The sequence below is a fragment of the Parus major genome, chromosome 4 (assembly GCF_001522545.3).
Source record: "Parus major isolate Abel chromosome 4, Parus_major1.1, whole genome shotgun sequence".
Taxonomy (NCBI): Eukaryota; Metazoa; Chordata; class Aves; order Passeriformes; family Paridae; genus Parus; species Parus major.
The window spans coordinates 60,169,053-60,190,604 of NC_031771.1; the positions used below are offsets into that span (position 1 = coordinate 60,169,053).

The following is a 21,552-nucleotide window of genomic DNA, read 5'->3' on the forward strand; positions in this document are numbered from 1 at the left end:
TCTCCCAAGCACTTTGTTAGAAACAATGACTGTTAAAACAGCCAATAAACAGGAAATAGAAGTGACCTTATGTCTGTATGTAAGTGATAAAGCTGGGAAAGATAATACAGACAACAACAAATACAGAGCATTGACAACAAAAAACCCACCACATATGCTCAAGGTTCAGAGAAGAAACATCTTGCTGCTTTGCTAATTTAGTTTTATTGACGGCCCTACCTCAGTAAAGAATCTCTGCTTCCCCTCCACTTTATATCCTCACCTATGGCCATCATAGTGGATGTTCCATCTATCTATTTTTTCCTCTCTTTACCTATCCAGACAGTCACTTTTACCTAGCTGGCAATAAAATCCAACTTCCCCATTTCAGCCATATTTGTTTTTTCTACTTGCACAAAGCTTACACAAGAAAAGGGATGGACAGGATGAGGACCTCAACAAAAGTTGCACAAGAAAGGATTAATAACAAAACAGGATTAATAACCTTCTAAGACCTTAAAAAAATAAAATTACAGAATTTATTTATGGTATTACTCACCCAATGGACACTTTCTCAAGAAGAAATTTTTAAGGCTACTGCCCATTTTATATCCAAATATGTAATCCCAAGTCTAACATCAAAATCAGTTGACAAAAACAGCATTTGAGGAAGAACTTTAGAAACAATAAATTACATAGCAGATTAAGTCTGAGGCAACACAATCTTTTCAAGTAGCCATCCTACATTGTGAGTGAAGAGTTGAACATGGAAACAATTTAAGTTAGTGCTACATACAGAAGTTGGTGTCATTTAATCATGGTTGTCAAGAGATCATTAAAGACTAACAGAGAAGTGTTTTCCACACCATGATAGCTAATATTTTGTAAATCTGCTTAAAGATTTGTTTCAGAGTGTGCACCCCAAACAACATTCCTTCTTTGTGAAGATAAATTAATTTCATCAAGCCACTCTAAGAGATACCTACTCCACACTTCTGAATATTTAACTGCAGTTCCAGAATTTTCCTGTATCTAAGGATGAACATAGCAAGAACCTTACAATTCACAACCACAGAAGACACATGAAAGAGCCCAGAAACAACTCTGTCAGCATTAGTCCTGGCAAGCAGGAGCACAAAGGCTGTTTTTCATTCTTACCAGAGTAACTAGGAAGGCGCTGATTGTACACGCTGCCTGACAGAGTGCACTGTACTCTTCAAGTAGGAGTGAGATGAACTGCTGTGCCTGGGGTGGCCCTTCTGTCGCTAACGTTGATGCAACCTTAGATCCCAGGGACAAGTGTCTGAGCAGACGAACCTTCATTTCAAGCACATATTCCCTGGCTTGCTGTTCCAACCGTTGGTAAAGCTGGTATGGATCTCTTTCACAAAGCCTTTATTGTTAGAATATTTGTGACAAAAAAAGAAATAAAAGAGCATGGAATCAACAGTTTTCATTTTCCTGGACATATTTACCAGTTATCATTATCATCATCAAAAATTATCACAGTGGCTCAGGTTTAGAGAACTATAAATCTCAGAGAACACAGTCTAGTCCCCTACTTCTACACTTAAGGGACTGAGCTCCTGTGTACCTTTAGGACTAGGATGCCTGCACACCTGATTTAGGACTTAACAATTTCACTTCAGCTTGTGAACACAAAATCTTAACTCCATTTGCATCCAACCCTGCAGGCACCTAGACTCTTCAGATAAGCTTCTTCATAACTTCTCCACATCGATCTTAACATGTGACAAATTTCTGTCTACAGAAGAAAACTGATCACGATGGCTGCTTTGAACCACTTCAAATAATTCAATTTCACTCTAAATTTCTGTGCATGGAGTTTAAGTATGCAGAGAGTGCTTTGGGTTTTATACAGCACAGGGAGGTGGGAAGAAGAAATGAATGGGTTAAGTACTTAAGAGTTATCTAATCCATGCTTTTCCCTCACCACTCACAAAACAGTCCTTTTTTTTTAAAAAAAAAATGCATTTAATATTAATACTTCCATTGACTACCTTTGTAAAAAACATTCTGCATGATATTAGCATTACAGACTGGGCACATTGGTGCCTGCCCAAACCATAACCTTTTTTTATTTTACACTTTACAGACCATAGGGAACTCAAGTGAAAAATAATCCAACTGGTATTTAAGGTTTCCTTCTTTGAGATCCTGTCTCTGTCTTTGTATTTTAATAATCTCTGTCAAAAGTGAAAAACAGTTCCAAGTAATATAAGCTCCTGAGTATGTAAGAAAATTACATAGTATATGTTCTGATGTCCAAAATTTTTCCATTAAGGAGATGCATAACATCAATAACCATTCTAGCTGTGATTCAGTTTTAATTACCAACACACTACACAACATTTAAACATCTTTGATTTCCAGGCCTATATTGCATGTTTTGATCACTTCAATAAACAAAGTGTGACTAATAGGGAGGGACACTATATTACTCTGCTTGTACACAACTCATGTTCAAAACCAAACCGCTTTTATACAAGCAAAGTGCAATATGCTTATTTAATTATCTATTAAAGCCAGTTCAGGTTTACAGTCATTAAGAGTAGTGCTAGATGAATTTCTCTTTTAAATACGTCTTTACCTCACCAGAATTTAGGTTGAACTAGAAATTGCACGAGAACTACAGCTGGACAGACTGCTCAGATCTCAGTATATTAAGCACATATGGAACCTAGGAAATAAAAACTCCTTGACCACATATTGAGTTAGAGAGAAACTGAGATGATCCTACTGGAGCTCTTTAAGGTTTGCCACACTATTCTTAAAAGCAAAAAACCCTGGAGATCACTGAGGATCTCATTAAGCCCATTTTCACTTCAACACCAACAAAAGCTACAATTCTGGCTTCTAAAATGAGAATGAAATTGAAATCCACCTCATCTAGTGATCAATGCCCAATGTAACTTTTTTTTATTTTTATAAAATTTTTTCCAGGTGTTACAATCACAGTAAGATGCAAACACTAACTACTACTGCTACCTCAGGCTAGCTCCACAAGGTAAGATTTTCATGTGGGGCAATTCAAACTTCACACTGTCTTATGAATAAGGCCTTTTAAAGAATAACATTCTGGAACCCTTTCATAATTATACATTTATATTCCTATTGCAAACAGCATATCAATAGCTTCCATGTGTTCAAACTAGTACTGAAAAATCCAACAGAATTAATATTATTTGAAGAATACCTGTCCACCAGCTCTTTCATTCCTTCTTTATCTGGTACCAACGATTGGTCTTGGTCATCTGCCAAAGGGGTCCCAGCTTGACGATAAATACACCGAACCATGTATCTGACTTCGGACCAGTAATTCTGAAGCTGCTGAGGTTCACGTTCAGGCTCTGCTGAATTTTCTCTGCATGTGAAGACAAAAATAATTACCCTCTACTTGTACACACCACATAGGTGTACTGATTCCTACTGTTCCAGAAAAACAAAAAAGTATATCTGAAAATGTTTAAAGTATGAAACTGGGTAAAGACTGCAATGCAGAAATTACTGTTACTGTCAGACAACTTGTTTCAAGAGTTTAAGCACATACCTACAAACAAGCTACAACACCACCAAAATCTGACTACAACCACCATGCTGCTGAGGTTGAGTTCAGTTCTTACCTGCGTTCATTACAGGCTTCACAGTTGCATGCTATGTCTGAAGGAGAGGAATTGCTAAGATCTGCAGCAGGCACTGTCTGTGCACCAACAGTTATTCTTCCTCCTCCTACAGATTCCTGCTGTGATCCACTGTTTCCAAGAGGCATGTGCAAAAGGAAATCTTGGCTCTGAAAAAAACAAACAAAACCCAAACAGTTTTTATGGTATAAAATGTTATTAGGTAGACAAATATTACAGCGGCAATTCTTAGTGCTGCATATATTTTGGGAGGACACTCAATCAGGCACAAAGAATTAGTCTTCCAAAAGCCTAATAAATGCAAGAGATGGACAGAGATGACCAATGATACAAACAGAGCTTCATTTTTAATGATCAAAGTACACTGGTTTAGTTATAATTATCACCTTTATGTACTTCAGCATAAACAATGAACTAAGCTTAAGGAAGGCTTGCATCATCCACACTTATCATAAACCTGCATAAACCAGCACTACATCTGCAGTCTCCACGTAACAGTACGTTTGGCTTCCGGAATTTAACAACCCCTTCTAGCAAAAATGAAAATCTCCTTGTTGGTAACAGCCAGAAATAATTTTATCATAGCAATGGATGTTAGAAAGCTGCTGCCATTGGAAATGGATGCAATCTCCTGTGCACGGTGCTGTTCAATTCTAGCACAAACAGACTACTCGCCCAACACTGCTGCTATTTCTGTCTCCAGTTTCATTCCCTTCTCTGTTCTCCAGCCCAGCACGTGCCATGCTTCTCTCCTGCGCCCTCCCAAGTCTGCCACCAGATTTCCCTGGCACCAGGCAGAAACCTCTCTCACATCTCATGATTGCTGATGGCTTTTTTGTGCCCCAAATGCTTGATCAGGATGGAGACTGGTAAGAACAAACCAGCATGCAGTTGCTGCCAAGCAAGCTAATGAGAGCAACAGCAACCTGAACACAAGAACATCTACAGCAAACCTGTAACCTGAACTCACTCTAAGACTTGCAGTCACTGGTAACAATTTATTTTTTTTTAGCTAATTTTGGCTTTTTTCCCCAGCTGGCTTCCCTAATTTGATCAGCTACCTAATTGATACTAATTGCCTTTTTAAGTCAAGCTTCAATCCTGGAATATCTATTTGCTATCTGCTTTTAAAAATTCCTCTTTAAAAACAAAAAAATAAACAGTTGCCAAATTAAAAAAAAAATATAAAATATTAATTACACCTGGAGTATTTGTAGCTAAAGAAAATGTTTCTGAAACAAATCCTGCCTCCTTACACATCTAAGATGCTCATTTTCCTTACTAACTCCTTAAACAGATCTTAAATGTGTCAAAAAATTTGACTCAACTGAATGATAATATGCCTCAGTCTTGCTGTGCTTTGAACTCTCTAGAATGTGTTTACCACCATACCACCACAATAATTCCCTTAGATGTAACCTCTTTTGATTAGTTAACTACCATTGTTAATAGCAACATTATCTGTAAACACAAGCTGTATATAAGTGATATACTCTTAAAATTTTCCTCACAAAAATCATCCTTAACCATATTTTTAAGTACTACAAGCTAAACAACACCCTCTGTACAATCTTTCTTCACAGTGATTTACTCAAGTAAAAATCTCTATGCGCCTATGGGCGCGTGCACAGCCTATTAGCTTTCTGCAAGGAGATGTCAGCTGGAATCTACAGCACTTCCAATTATCCCAAGCTTGTGACTTCCCAGGTCAGTCATGAAGACTTGGTTCTACAGTATAACACAGTTTATATCTAATGAGGTTTTGCTGGCCCTGTCAACGAACTTTTAGTATCTTCCTGCAACACTAAGCACAGCTCTTACATGAGGTTGAATTCACCACTTGAAATACTAGCATCACATATTAAATTGGTACTTGCAGTGCTACCAAGACTAGTAAACTGTTACATTCATGCTATCCAAAGTTGTGCCTCTTTACTAAAAAACACAGGAAAGAAATGACAGCAAAACTTAGATATCTGCAGGGAGGTGTCAGTGCAAGTGCAGTGGCTCAAGAAGTCCACTGAAAGAACAAGGAAAATTCAGATAGTTTACTTCACAAAGTGAGGAAAATGCAGTATGACCAGACAAAATAGAAAACCATGTAATGAGTAAGGTCATGTTGGCAAAAGTAGAAGAAACTGCATTTAAGTACAGGGGATATGGACAAAGCTTGAGACCCAATGAATTAAAACAAAAAACCTCAGTAAAATCAGATCCCAACCTTGCTATACTTTAAACTCTACAAGTCAGAACCAGAACTCCTCACTTTTGGAACAACTTCCCTATTCAGTTTAAATAAAACCAACTCAAAATCACCTCAAATCCTTTTTAAGCATTTACAGTTCCAGTGGTTCCAAAGCACAGAGTGACATGCAGCCCATAATTAAGCATCTTCTCAGTCTACTGAGGTACTTTGAACTTACCACGAGAGACTGCTCTATTGTAGCGTGCCTCTCCTCCTTTTCGACTGTTCTTCGACAGTCTGGACACACCCACAGTGGAAGATGCAGCATATTGTTTGCTTTTGGAGATGTGGAAAGTGCTGTTTTGCTAGAATTTTTTATTCCGCTCTCTGAAAGCGAAGTATCTTTTCGTTCACTTCTACAAAGAAGACAATGCTCGCCAGTTGTATATGGTGCCCTTTGGCCCAAGCCAAAGGTAAACGGTGTCTACAAACAAATGTTTTGATAGATAACTGGTTATTCACAAAATACATATCAGAAAAGGTGTTCTGATATTTGAAGCAAACAACAAAGCCCAAAAAAAACCAACACACATATTTTACTAGTCATTATAAAATGGTGAATACTTTGAGAGTCCCAAAATCAAATACAGCAGTCTCAATATCCATGAGACAAACAATTCTGACTATTAATACACTCCCATTTCAAAAGAAATGTTTTCAAGGAGCATGGTCTACAGGCTTTCCCTCTAAAATATTTTGGCCTAGATGTAATAATCTAGTAAGTAAAATTAAAAAGGGATATTTACTTTTACTGTCACCATTTACAGGTAAAAAAGAAAAATATCTCCTCTTTGAAGCTCTGTGACATTTCATTTTATAATGCTACCTGAAACAAAGTCACATTTGGCTTATTACAAAATTAAGCTTTAAATCAGTATCAACAAAACAAATAAGTAGGGTCCTAAAATCTACTATCAGCTATTGAATCAAGTAGATTGGCAACAAGGTACTTCAAAACCTAAATTCTAAATTCTTTTCCAAGATGCTACTGTGCATGTGACTATGGTTCTGCCATGCAATGCTGATTCTTCACCAAGGCTGATAGTCAAAAACAAGTCAGGCAGCACAAGACAAAGAGAACCCAATTTTGTGAGACATAAGAGATGACTGGAACAAAATATCATGTAATGGCAGAATCACAGATTTGCTCAATTTTATTACAACTAACTCTGCCTTAATTCATACCATATTCTATGTAAGCATCAAAACAGTTTAATTCTTTCTCAAAGAAAAAACAAACTAAGTAATTCAAGCATTGCTCTTGATGCTGCTCCAATCTCAATACTAACAAAAAATACAACTTCATAAAGCTCAACTGCACAAGCACAGGTGAACAGTTCTTTAGAGCAAAAAAGCTAAACCATAATTCACTCTCTTCTTGTCCTCACAGCAACAACAAATCAATTCTCTATTGCTGACATCTAAAGAAAAACAGCAGAACATTACAATCTCTGATTTTTGTGTTCTTCACATTTATAAAACTGACAGACTCAGAAATATGGAAAGGAAAACTAAGAATTCTAGGCATAAAACCCCAAAAGACACACTGATTAGCTCCACAAATATCTCCCCATCTTTCAAAAGTTCATGAAAAATTTAACCAATTTAGTAAGAACAGCTAACCTTTACTCACTGCTGCCACTTCTAGAATTTGCACCTAAGCACTAAGGCAGGAAAAAGAACACAATCTCTCCAGGAGTCTACTGCAGGTTTTTAGAAAACCTCCTGCCAGCTGAAAGGCCAGGACTGGCCAACTCCTTTATAGACTCTACAAGCACAAACAGATTTCCCAAGTTAGACATTCCTCTTGGCTGACCAGCATTCAACTGAAGAGCTCATTCATGTCTAAAACCCCTGCATGCAGGAGGTCATGGCTGTTTAGCCCTGAAACCTTCCTTCTTAAATTATTTTTTTTTGAAGTCAGATTAAGTCCCTGTCAGAATGATGACATCTTCATTACTGTTTTGCAGGCAAATCCTTATGAACATCATTTGCAGGACATATTCCAAAAATTAGGAAAAGAAGAGGACAAAAATGTAAAAGTTCTGAAGCTAAGGCAACCTGACACTTACTCTTTTGCAAAAGTAAAGGTCATGGCAAACACACCTCAGCCACACTGCAGGGACTTCTAGAAGTTAAGATGTGTGTGTGTAACTTGCTTAAAGCTGCACCACATTCATTAAAAAAAGCCATGGCAAACACAGGAGGAACAACAATCTTTGTTCTAGCCAGATTCAGTGAAGCCCCAACAATCTCCCCACTGGGCCCATGTTTACGACAGATGTGAAGTTCAAATTAAAGGCCCTAGTTCCTACAGCACAATGCAAATCAAGAATGAAAGTTGGAATTCTCTCTGATACCTGTTATGACTCCATCCTACCAAAATGAAGCTATAAATTCCAGTTTCTTATTTATTTAAAGCATGATGAATGCAGTGAGTGTTCATGTGACCATTTCAATGCAAGTAAACTCTTGCTGGATTAGGAGAGCTTGCAATTAGGTCACATTTGTATGTCTCTTCAGCATCATCAGAACAAAGTGCACATTTTGTGAAAAGCATGATATTTTTCCACTAGTCAAGCTTCAAAAAATGTGGAATGTATCTCTGCAAGAAAACACCCAGTCTCACTTTGTCTCTGAAACATGTTCAGATATAACATTCATAAATGAAAGCTGGAAGTAGGACAAGCTGGAACAGAAATAACTGCATCTCTGCTATGTATTTAGATTTATTTCTAAGAATAACTTTATTACCATAAAACTGCATAGATCTTTTTAACATCCATGTCCAATTTCAAGAGTACTATAACAATAAAATTTTACTTTATAAAAAAACTTCCAGTGGTTTTTAAAGCTTGAATAGGAAATCAGACTTCAAGTAGCAACATTCCAATCTCACACAGCATTCTTTTTGAAGAGTTTGATTTAGTACCTTTAATACTGCTTAATATCTTCTCCCATTAGTAAATAATTCTGCTTTTATATATACCCACAAAATGTGACTGCACATACCTGAGAAACACCAGTGAATTCTGATCCAACAGAACTGTCTGTAAACTGTGTACCATTTAGCGAAACCTGGAAAAAAGTAACAACAGATTGGTGACAATAGTTGAGTTTACTGCTAAAAGAGCTTTATAAAAATTTTAAAAAAAAATTTTCCTCAGTATCTGAAGATTGATACAACAGCTTTTGAAATTGAAATCATTGTTCAACTGCAGAGATGGAAATTTCCTTGTTTTATAGAAAAGCTATACAGATGCAAAAGTTTGGATTTTAAACTTCTGCTACTGTTTCAGTAGCATCTCTGAGCTGAAACAGAAAAGTAATAAGCAAAACTACATCTCTCCTTCAGTATTTGATGGTTTGCATTTAGCTTTTAAACTTGTACTGTAAATCAAAACAATTAACAAAGATTCTTGCCTTCTGTAATTTGAATACCATACTGCTTAGAAAAATATGCAGTGTTAACCAGAAGAGTATTCCACAGCAAGCTTCCCAGTGGCATTCAGTATTCCAGTGCAGCAGCTTTTCTCCTGACCCAGGTTATAACTCACACAGAAATCTCCGAGATCTCTTCTACACAAGTGCTACAGAGACTACACCAGACAGCAGTGAAGTGCCTTTTACAAACCCCAAGTGTTTTCTCACAGCACTATTTGAGGACACTAAATCAAGAGGAAAGTCAAGACAATGTATGAATTCAAGTCAGTGACAATGAACAGCTCTAGATCGTACCAACTTGAGGAAAAGGCATTTCATTTTTAAAAAGTGGGAAAGGAGAAATAAAGTCAGTCAGTTATTTTAGTCCCTCCTTCTTCTTGAGCACTGGTTGAGCTTTTGAATTCCAGATATCAATTATCTCATGCCTCTGTTCCACCTTTCACATGTTTTGCTAAACTCTTTTTTGCCCTCCAGTTTCCCACCTATTGCTGTTGAATATTAGAGTTTCTAGGACTACTCTAAAGACCACAATAAAACCAGTCTGTCTGACCAAGAACACCCAGATCTTGTGTTCTGGATTCAGAAAACTTTTCTACCCCGTGCCCAAACCATAACTCTAAACTGGAGCTGTCGTCAGAGCAAAGGAGCATCTTTCAGTTTTGTACATTTTGCAGCATACCCTACTGCTCAGTTTAGAGACAGGGAGATTAGAGCAAAGCCACTACCTTCAGTTGAATTTTTCCCAAGGCAAAGGGGGGGATTGTCAAATCACTGCTAGAGAAAATACAAATAAAAAATCACATGTCTTCACGTCCATACCCTATCCTATCTTTCCAGAGCAGAAATTTAAGAAAATACCCTTCATATGCAAGTCAAGCATCTCAGGTCTAATATTATGGGAACAAAAATGCTGATGTGGAAGAAGTTCCCTATTTTTACTTAGGCACTTTCCAAGAAGTGGAAAAAATAAGGGTTGTTTGATTAAAAGAAGTTGTCTTCATCAAGAAAAGATATCCTCCAGTCTGGAGGTTCACTGGTTATTGGCATGCATATACATTGAAAAATAAAGAAACCAGTAAGAAAGTTTAGAATGAAATAGTTATCTGTAGCTAAAAACACTTTTTTAGAGAAAATTAATAAAAAAGATAAATTTATCCAAAGACATTACTTATTCATTAAGGGAGTACATTTACCTTCTTTACATTCAAGACAGTGATAATGAGAAAGACATAAGCCATCACATTGAAACATGCAGGCATTGAGTGACCAAGCTAAAGATACTCAAATGTTACAAAAGCAAAGACAGAAACAATGGGAGGTTTTTGTTATCCCCTAAATGCAGGAAGTCAAGACAAAACACTGAATATCTGGGATGACTGCTTCATGGAACGAGCTGTCAGAAAAAACATCTCTTGATTCTAAGCACTGTGCAGAATTTGCTTAAAAATATTAGTGTAACCCTCCCCCAGAATTTAATAGTGACCTAAATATCTTAAATAGGAACAAACCCCAAGGAACTTAGAGAGGAATTAGAGAAATAGGAGGAAACAAAGAGAATCATCAAAAACTGTAGGTGTTCAGGTATCTGTAGGCAATGAGATATAAGACATTGTATGTGAGGCCTAGAGGAAACACAAAAATAACAAACAAAGGAAGACTTAAGTGGGGATGAATAATGACATGACGGGCATGGAAGGAGATGGCTAAAGTAACATATTAGAGAAAATATTAGAAGAATCTTTTAGAAGTTGTCCAAATGAGGCTCAAACAATAGCAAGCTGAAAACAGGGGGAAAAAAATATAAGACAGTCCCACAAATAATTTAGGAAAGAAAAAAAAAGTATAAAAACTACAACTAAATCCTTTCTTGAGGTACATGAGAAACAAGGAGGCTGTCAGGATTTGTAAGGCTACAGTAAGTAAACAAATAGAAGCATAAAATAGAAAAAAAAAAGCTTAAGTAACCTAAAGTCAGGGCAAAACCACCAGAATTATTTTTTGCATGTTCATGTTTATTAGGGAGGAACTTAAAGATATTCTCACAGTAAAAGGAATTTATGGAATATGTATTAAGAGGATCTGTTTCAAAGCAAAGGCCTGCTAGAAAAAAAACCAACAAAAACAATACAGAGAAAATGGACTAGTGAAAAATTAGCAAACCACCAAAAGAGGATGACATTCAGCCAAGAGTCCTAAGGAAGCTCAAGGACCCCAGAGTTCCACTAATAATTTCAGTATGTTAATGCTTGCTTTGTGCTTCACTAGTACTAGAAGAGCAAATTTATATTTTTTTATTATTTAATTATTAAGCTTTTTAAGGACAAATTGCAGTTATCCAAAGTGTGAATCAAGAAAATGCCTGAGATGACAAAGTTAGCTAATAGCACTAAATTCTTCAAGTAACTAAAGAGACTGAAGAATGGCAGAAGGACCTTCCAAGATCTAGTTACTGTGCCATATGCTGACAGATATAACTCTGTGTGAAGAGAATTCAAGTGGAAGTGACAAGCTAGACAGTTGTCACTTCTGGCTTACCCTAACTTTTTAAATTTAATTTTAAAAGCCTTATTTTTTTATTCCTGAGTATCCTTTTTAATTATTTTAATGTTTTGCATTTTAAAAAACTATTTTGTGAAGGTAAATGCTATAAGGAAGGCTGACATGGATGATGAGAACATCTGAATCTCCACAAGCACTCTTCACCATAATGAAATGTGTGTGTGTATGATTCTGCTCTTACTATGAATTTTATTTACAATGGAAAATAGATAGAGAAATAGATCTCGTGTTTCTTGGAAGTTACTGTCACACTAACCCACCTTATCCAAAATGTTGATTTTCCTGGAGAATAAGGCATGCAGCATCTTGGCACAGCATAATTCATACCAGAAAGCATGAAGAAAGAGGGAATCACAGTTTAAACAATACTGCCTGATTACACCAGAATGACCTTGAAGAACCAGTTGAGCAATTAGAAAATAAGCACTCAGGGACTGCCATAATTTGCTCTAATAGCCTGTCACTATTGAAATCAGACCTTCAGGAGGCTGACACATTACTAGACAACATACTCCCATCTGTCTCACAACTGAAGCCTTGGGAAGCCCCACAAACATCATGAAAGTAAGAGTGATGCAAGATCTCAGGAGAGCTCAGGAAAAGAAAAGCACAGGAAGGAAATTTAGATTCAATCCACCATCACTGAACCCTAAACTATTCAAAAGAAATGTGATGCTAAAAAGAAAACAAAAAATGAAGATTGAATCCAATTTCTCCCAGAGAAAGAGCAAGGATAAACTACACTGATTTTCTCAAGTGCATTAGGAAAGACAGATTAGAAAAAAAAAACGATGTTACTAAGAGACAATTACAGCTACACACAATTCTACAAGGCCTTAATATAATAATTGTATTCCATACCACTTGAATCAATTATCTTATTTTTATACAGGGAGGTGAAAAATTAAGTTTGTAGAAACATCTATCAATATCTGAGTAACAGTAATGAAACTTCAGCCTGCTATCCCCTCCCAATACCTATCCAGATGTCTTGTCCATGCCACCTGTTCTCCTGCCTGCATTTTAAAGCCAAAGCCCATTTGCCACAGCTTTCCTGTGCTCAGCCTTGCCTCAGGCACTTCCAGCAGGGCGCCCAGCACAGCACTGCCTCAGCTGCCCTGGTCACCCATCACCCTTCAGCAGCTGCACTCTCAGCTACCACTCTGCTCAAGACCTCGCTCCAGTCGCAGCTTGGGCACGCTCCAGTCGCAGCTTGAGCTGTTCTCTCCTCTCCCAGACACAGCTAAATTGGTGACAGAACTGCTGCTGGCAGCTGAGTGACACTTACAAAATCCCAACTGACTCGAAGATATGAAGAATGATTTCTTTATGCTTTAGTTCAACAGATAGCAAACGATCTGATTTCAGTAAGTGAAAATTTAGGATCTTTCCCCGCTAACCGAACCTGATTTAACGATAAGCTGTCGTAAAAGTCAAATGCCTGGTGGATGAGGGAAAAGAATAATGATAAATGTATCAGACATTCAACAACAGATAACAAACAAAATCTGATGCTGGACATCCCCAGACTGGTAAGACCTGCAAAGGCACACAGGAGGAAGATGATTCTACACACACTGTAGCTGTCTCCATTCTCTAGTAGCAAGCACTGTCAGGGCAACATGCTGGCCAGACCTCTGGCATAGCAAGGATTTAAACACTGCTCTTGAACACAGGCAGGAGTGACTGCAGCCTCTGCAGAGGCAATAGCCTCTACAAAACATATATTACAGCACTGAAGAGATATTATGATGTAAAACACAGCAGTAAATTATCAACACTTCAACACTTATCCCTCCCTTTTTTAAGTCCACATTATACCCAATTAACATCTGGTACAACCCAGTTTTTCAGAGGAAGAGCAAACAAACACTTCTACTTGGCAGTGTCATCTCTCTTGTCTATGAGATTTCATATTTTATTTCAACATACTATTTTTCATCTCCTTTAAGAAACCCATGAGCATTTTTAAAGGCATTGGAAATACACTACCATGAGACTAAGCAAAGTACATGGCAAAGAAATGCACAAGTGTCCTCAATCACAGCATGCCTGGGTGTGCTGTGCTCCAGCTGGGATGGCCCAAGGTCACTGATGGTCCCTGTCCACCATCATGAAAGTCTGACACCCGAGTGGAGGTGAACAGGAAACTTTTCTAATAGGAGGGAAGACAAAAGTCTTGTAGAGATCTTGTATTTAATTTTTAAATAACCCCCAAAAGCACAAGAGCTCTTGTAGTAGGAGAGCATGACAACTAAAAAAAAACATACTAAAATAGTATTTTTTATAGATTAAAGGTAAGGGTTTTCTTCCTAGCACTGGAGCAAGGAGAATGCAAAATCAGCATGCCCAACAGCAGGCAGGAAAATAATCAGTAATGTTCAACACATCTCCAGGTTCATTAGCATAAAAACATTCAAGCAGATATCAGGGTCTATTATTATTGGTTTTGAGGGGAAATAAGCCTTTTGCCATCAGTTATATAAAGTTTAATTTCAAAGATTTTTGAATCAGTAGCTTGAAAATAGGTAAATATTTGATGGGCAAAAGGGAAAAGCTTGGAGGTTCCTAGTCCAAATGTAGCTATGGTTTAACATGAAGCAGTAGTGAAACATGTCTTAGTGGAAAGAATAAAGACAACCAGTTAGTTTTATTAACTATAAAGTTAAAGGATGAACAAACTAAATAGTATCCCTTCCTGATCCAGAAGCAGGAGTGTTTTCTTTAAGAAATTGACAAATATCTAAATTTTTCATGCCATAATCACACATCTCTAGCGACACTGAAGATAATGTAGCTGTACATCCCAACACAGACTTCCTTGCCACAGAGTCTCAGGATTATAGGAGAGACACTGACAGATAAAGCTGTCGCTGATTATCTGCAACAGTCACCAACAGGGAAAGTTGTGAAGGCTTCATATGCAAAAAGATACTTAGTTTTACTACAGGGGGCAAACTACCAAATGAAAACCAGCACAAGCAAAGATAAGGTCATAACAATTTAAGTTCAAATATCCCTCTTAAAGCAGCCAACACTTGATTAGGCCAATCAAGTAACTCTGCATACTATCAATTCACTTCACCAAGCAATCTGTCTTTGGCACTAATATTCACAAACACCTAAATTATCCTTTCCTAGCCTAGCCTGCATTATTCTAGTGTAGTCCACACACTTGAGATTAGAAATAAAGAAAAAATACACATAAACATGTCAGTGATACTACAAGTCAGCCCTTGGTACTCCTTGGAAAAGCTACTGGACTACACAAAATTTCAGAGAACCTTTAAAACTTTGTGTTAATTATCAGGGATATAAGAAAGTGAAAGCTGAGAAAGAACAAGCACTCCAAGGGGAGTTACAAGGCTTTCATTACTCCTGATATCTACATTTTAAAGAAGTTTTGATACTACTCTCAAATATAGATAAACCAGCTTTTAGATATGAAATCATTTAGAAGCAGGAGAAACAGCAGTTGCCAGAAGCTGAACAATAGTCAAGAGTAAAGTGTTCATGAGAAGCTTGTCAGAGCTCCAGAGGGCAGAAGCTCTGCACATGAATACAGCCAGCATGCTGACTCAACCCTTACTTACATTGGTATCTAGTGCACAGCACATCTATCTTCAATAGGTATAGCACTAAGGAGCACATCTGCCGCAGAACACCACACGAGATACATCAACTCGCTCTGAAAACCAGCACGTTAGTGATTCGTGCACCATCCTGTGTGCACGCATTTGGATGGGGCAGGCTGGAAATCCTGTGACTGTGGAGCACACCAGCCCTTTGTCCGTGCTCCCTCCATCATGCTCAGCCAGAGGCAATTACATAGCCAGGGGCTAAACACAGGAAATGACCTATGAAGATGGAAGGAGGAAGAGACACAATGTTGGGTCTAAGAAAAGATTGTTCATCTAACTTGAGAATTCATACTCACTTTGTTTGTTAAGACAAGCAAGAGACAGAAACATGCAAAGCAGAGAGCCAGTGTTACAATCAACTGCAAATCCAAATATTTGCAAGGAGCTAAGAAGGCTGTTGTTGAAGTCACTCAGCTTAGCCCTCCAACAGGTGAAATATGATACTACTTCATATTAGGGACAATATATTAAGATAAAGATATACTTGGCAATAGATGCTCATCATATTAAACCAAAACGAGGTACTCCCTATCCAAGCATCTTCACAGAAAGTGCTTATGAGCAAAACTTTCTCTCTTTTGAACTGTGCTACTGCCAAAATAAACTTTTTAAGATCCCAGGTTAAATCCTCTTCTTATATGAATATATGTAACTAATAGTCTTCTTATATGAATAACGAGGAAAAATACAAATAAAATTAACATTATGAGATTTCAACAATTTTAGTGACACTTCTACTGCAATTTTAGTCTTTTTAATGTAGTAACATTGGCTTTCAGTGTTCTCCTTATTAAGTAAAATCATACCATTATAGAATCTGACTAACCTGCAAGACAGGTTCTCTGAAGGCTTCCCTTCCACAACAAGTTGTATTATTAAAACTTCTCACTTAGCTTTAAGTAAACATAACACTTTTTCATAGTTAGTAAAAACTAGTCCTAAAGTAAATTGATGTCAAGCAAGCTGACAAGCTGAGGGTGAGAGGCTTAATCTAGAAAGTGCCATTACCTTGCATGTTTGTTATGAAGCAAGTGTACCACGGAAGGATCAAATCCCCAAAATTATTCCTCTCCCCACATGCCCAAGACCTCAAATCTGAATTACTTCTTTTCCAACAGTAAAATCCATGAAGTCCTTTAATACTAAGTCAAAATGTCAATGGAGTTTTCAACAGAAACAGAAATTCAAATAATACTTTTCCAGCTGAAGTCTTTGTTTTTATAAAAGATCAATCTATAGAGAGGAATTACAGAAGTATAAGTAGCAGGCATTTACTGTTCAAAAAGACCAATACTTTCTGGTTTAGCAACAGTTATGGGTTAAGAGTGAGGTCGGGGGGGTGGGGAGGCTGTCCCCATCTCACCCATTTCAGGAGATATCCTAAATGACAAGATAACAAGATATCTACTACTACAAGTGCCTACTACCTCCTGCTACAGCTCAAGTCTACTTGGCCAACGAGACTTTTTCCCAAAGAATTTTACTAAGACAAAACTATTTACAGGCTTTTCACAGGGGTGGGGAAGGAAGTTCTGTACACAGAGCTGTTTTTCAAAATGAGACGTATTTAGTATCCTGAGAAATTTAAAGGTTTTTTTCCCCCACAGTTTGTAAAAGTGTTCATCAAGCACTGTCAGCTTCTGGCAGATCAAATACACGGATGAGTTCTAAGAGTCTGCACAAAAAGTATACATAATTAAGTTTTTGTTTGCCCAGACATACACAAAACCTTTAAAAATAGAGCACAGAGGAAGGATATCAGACAGCATTGGAGAATGGAGAACTGAAAGAAAAATCAGTTTTCTCTCTACTTCAGTTCTGTAAGACTCAAGTCCTGTGAAAATTAAGGAAATCATCACTTCTGGTAGATTTACACAGAACTGATTATTTACCTGCTGCATTTATTTTTCCTTTGGATCCTCAGTGCCAAAATAAAACTTTTCTACTGTAGCGCAGTAATCAGATCAGACTCACATCAAAACAGTTATTTAAAATGCACAAACCCATCAAACTTGGAGGGACAAAAATCTATACACAGAAACACAGCCATCTTAAATGACATGATCTACACTGTAAAGAAATGTGCATGAAACTCCCCAGGGAAAGTTTTTTTTTCCTCAGTAGTACCTCAAAAAGACAACTTTGAAGTAATACTTTGAAAAGAACACACATACTGTTACTCTGTAATGAGTTTTAAGGAAGTAATATCTATATTCTGTGCCATTCCTCCCACACATTCTTCAATAGCACACTCATTTTTCTTTTAGCTGAATCAACCTAAACTACATCTTTCAGGAAATGAGCACCTCTTAGGAAATAAGGAGTTCACAGGTTATAGTGCCACAACATGAAAATGTTAGCACACACAAAAAAGCCATGATCTCTACAGGAATTGGCAAGAATTCACAATCCAAAATTAGAAAGATGAAACTGATCTGTATCCTGTTCTAAGAGAGAACAATCTACATTCACATAACTTAAAATGGAAGTTAAAGCAAGTTTCTACTCAAATAAATTTTCCTGATCTATTTCACTTTATTGAACAAAGTCAAATGACTTCCTTGGCCATTAACTTGAATGATGCCAACTTTAACTATTCCATGAAACTTACAGATGGGTATATTCATCCCTGCCTCAACCACTGCTACAGAATTCACCTCCCCTGGTTTTTTAATGTGAATAACTGATCACTATCAAATAATATCCTAAGGGGAAAAAAAAAAAAAAAAAAGAAATAAAGAGTTCTTTTGTAGAATGGAGTGTACAGACCCTACCCTGCTGTGTTCCAGCAATGCTCCTGAGTTGAATTCCACCACTAAAACCAAACCTACACAAGCTGTAATTAAGAAGTGTATCTAAGCACTGCCTGGCACATGATCTCATGAAGTTTGTCTTGACAAAGGCCGAAGACCTTCCTGAACTAATTACTGTTGGATGCTTTCTCCATAAGATATGATCTGGCATAAGCCCTTTTTAAAAACAGCAAGCAGCAAATCATCTCTAACAAAAGTCATCTAGGCTGAGAATCAAACATCAAGTAGCGCTCTTCATCATCACTGTTACATATCCAGGTGCTTTTATGTGATGAGCCATTTTCTCCTCATGTTCCAAGAAATTGGAAAGGGTTAGACAACAGGCCTTTGGAAGTGAGGGCCACAGACAATTACATCATCATTCCTACAAAGTACTCACTGGTAATTCTGCTGGATACCAAATAACCTCTCACTGGACACCACTATGAAAGATTAAATGACCAGGATAGGGTTTTTTGTTTGGTTTTTTGTTTGTATTGTTTTTTATATTCACAGAATATTGTGCACTCAGACAGAGGCCATCAACACAGTCATCCTAAAGGTCATGCTACCAAAATCACATGAAATTTGGCAACACTTCCATGAATACTGTTTTCAGCATAAGAACAAATACTGGGTTTTGATATGCTCAGGGTTCTGACTATCCCTCTCTAAATCATTATCTCCCTAGAAGATTTATCAATATAATTTCATATTTTGTTCCAACACAAAAAAGACAAATAGCATTACCACAATTCCTTATAACCCACTAGCAAACCCATTACTGAAGGTATTCCCTGACAAGAAACTGGAAGATCCATGTCATCTGGGAACAAAAATACTCCTATTGTATTTGAAATCTAACAAGATGAAGTCTCCCTTACTTTTTCAAAAGCAGTGAACAGTGTGTGCATTGCTGCCTCATCCTGAAGATAAAACTGCCCAGCTGTCATGGCCCTGCCCACGTCCCTTCTCAGGGAAGAAGTGTCCAAGCAAGGGTTAATAATGCCATAGTTAATCTGACTGCAGTCTATGGTGGTTAATGGTTAATTGCCTTCCAGCAGAGAAGGATCACTACAGGAGAAAGCAACAGATCCCTGATGCCATGAAAAGTGCCTACGCTTGCAAGTCCCAACTTGTCATTTTGTCTTCCTTTAAACCTAAAACTGTCTTACCTTACAAAAATCTAAAAGCATTGGAATCACAATATCTACCATGCTCACATTTATAAACATATACTAGAAAAATATGTAACATCTACCATACAGAAATACATATTGTACTGCAAGAAATGAAAGATTTTGCTCTTGGGAGCAGGAGGGGGAAGAGAAACCTAAACTAACACTTTTATCCAACTGTCAAGCTTTACTTTGCAAACTGCAGCATCACTATTTGTACAAATGGCAGCTGCAGCTGATGAGCCATTTCCTAATAGCATCATAAATAGAGGAAAAATTTACTTCCGCAGCAAAATAAAATTATTTTGGTCATTAAAAGTAATTTTTAAAAAATCTACATTTAAGCTTAAGGGAGTACATTAAAACAGAACTTCGCATACAAATACTACAGCCTACCAAGTTTAATAAATAATGACACTTCAGCAAAGAAATGGTGAAGATAGTAAGAATCAAAGCCACACATTTTGAACTAAAATTTGAATACCAGTCAGAAAGCTGCAAACTGTAACATAAGCTTGTGTTCATCTTCTTTGTCTTCATTTTTCTCAAAGAAAAACATTTTTAAACAGAACAAAACTCAACCAACTACAATAAGCATGAGGTTATAAGCTCTTAAACTGTGTGAAACCAAGACAATACAGCATGCCTATACTTGTGCAACCAGCTTGGCTAAACAAGACCATTTATTCAGATTAAAGCCAGTAGAATTAATATTCTCATCTTCTTTGTATTTTATGTTGCACCGATCTCAGGTACTGCGTGTAAATTAAGAATACATTACTAGAAATTGGTTATTTTTGAAGATGTACAATTGTGGACATGCATATTTAATTATTTGTATTGATGATTCCATATTTTTTTTTCTTTCATTATATTCAACCCATTACTCATAATTTACACTTCCAACTGCCAGAATTTTTCAATTCCCATCCCCAAATCAAAAAACTGCACAACATAAAGGTGCATTGACACTGAAAAGCATCTTGTTTGGTATTTGCAATCAAAGAGCCTTTCTCAGATTAATTCTCTATCAGCACTGGAAAGTGAACAGGGGTTTTGTTATACCAATGGCTGATGCTCATCACTACAACTGTCAAAAGGAAAACATAATTCCAAGATGCATGACACTGTTTTCAAGAGACACTGGGAAGGAAGTATTAGTGCTGCCTCACAGCCCTCTGGAGGAGACCTCATTTGGTCAACCAGCCTCAAGAAATTCCAAACTGGAACAGACATGGTGACAGCCAAACTGGGTCGTCAGCAAGAGGCCTGCCTCGTTTAGCTTAGCAAAGCAATGCAGTTCTCTGCGAGGGTACTGGGGATGGGCAGAAAACAACAATTAAACCAAGGACAGGGAAGTAGTGTCCTGGAATACACTCAAACTGAAGGACAAGATTATCAGTCACAGCACGAAGGATATGAAACAGAACTGAATATATGGACAGTCAAGACCTATTTCAAATGAAGTTGAATCAGCTAGTGAAAGGCATTTTACATTTTTCTACAGATAGATATAATCAAAACAGCTGCCCCAATCTCTTCACATTTTTATCGCCATTCACATGAAAAAAAAGCTTTGCAGCCACCCAAATACATCTGCAACTCAATTGTAATATAAGAGCTGCCTTTGTCTTCTGGGTGTCTTTTTCAGCAGCAGGGGAGAGGAAGGAAATTTTGTCTCCAAGAGTTGTTACAAAGCTCTTACATATCTTTTAAAACTGCACTTAAAATGAAATGGAAAAAAAAGTATTTTGCATAAAGGTATGGACAATTTGCAAGATAAAGCAAACTTGAAAGCCCGAAACCAAAGTAAAATCATAGAAGAAGGAAACCAGGTCTTGCACTGGTGGATGTGCAGGAATTAACTGTATTTAGTGAGTTTCAGTACAGCATTAAATGCTATCCTCCAGCTGACAAGTGCAATGACAGCAAGTATACAAAATAACTAACTTAGGTGTAGACAAGCTTGGCCTTGAATGAAAACAAGTGAAACTTGTTACCTGCAGTACTTGCATGTGCAGCTACCAAGAACCCAGGCTTTCCAGGGGGAAA

The 21,552-nt window shown here is 37.3% G+C and overlaps 1 protein-coding gene across 4 annotated transcripts in view; it reads right to left on the reverse strand.

The window, feature by feature from the left end:
* Positions 1 to 8,997, reverse strand: part of FAM193A (family with sequence similarity 193 member A) — a 45,549-nt gene extending 36,552 nt beyond the window's left edge. For 2 of the 4 annotated variants that reach the window (XM_015624467.2, XM_015624466.2), the window contains exons 1-5: positions 8,899 to 8,997; positions 6,065 to 6,310; positions 3,624 to 3,790; positions 3,197 to 3,364; positions 1,138 to 1,372 (exon numbers count right to left, since the gene is read on the reverse strand). In XM_015624467.2, coding sequence (XP_015479953.1) covers positions 1,138 to 1,372; positions 3,197 to 3,364; positions 3,624 to 3,790; positions 6,065 to 6,154 — 660 coding nt within the window. In that variant the 5' untranslated portion in view covers positions 6,155 to 6,310; positions 8,899 to 8,997. Of the gene's footprint in view, positions 1 to 1,137; positions 1,373 to 3,196; positions 3,365 to 3,623; positions 3,791 to 6,064; positions 6,311 to 8,898 lie in introns of those variants that run through there. The other 2 variants (XM_033513734.1, XM_033513733.1) reach the window with 1 other exon arrangement.
* Between the last annotated feature and the right edge of the window lie 12,555 nt (positions 8,998 to 21,552).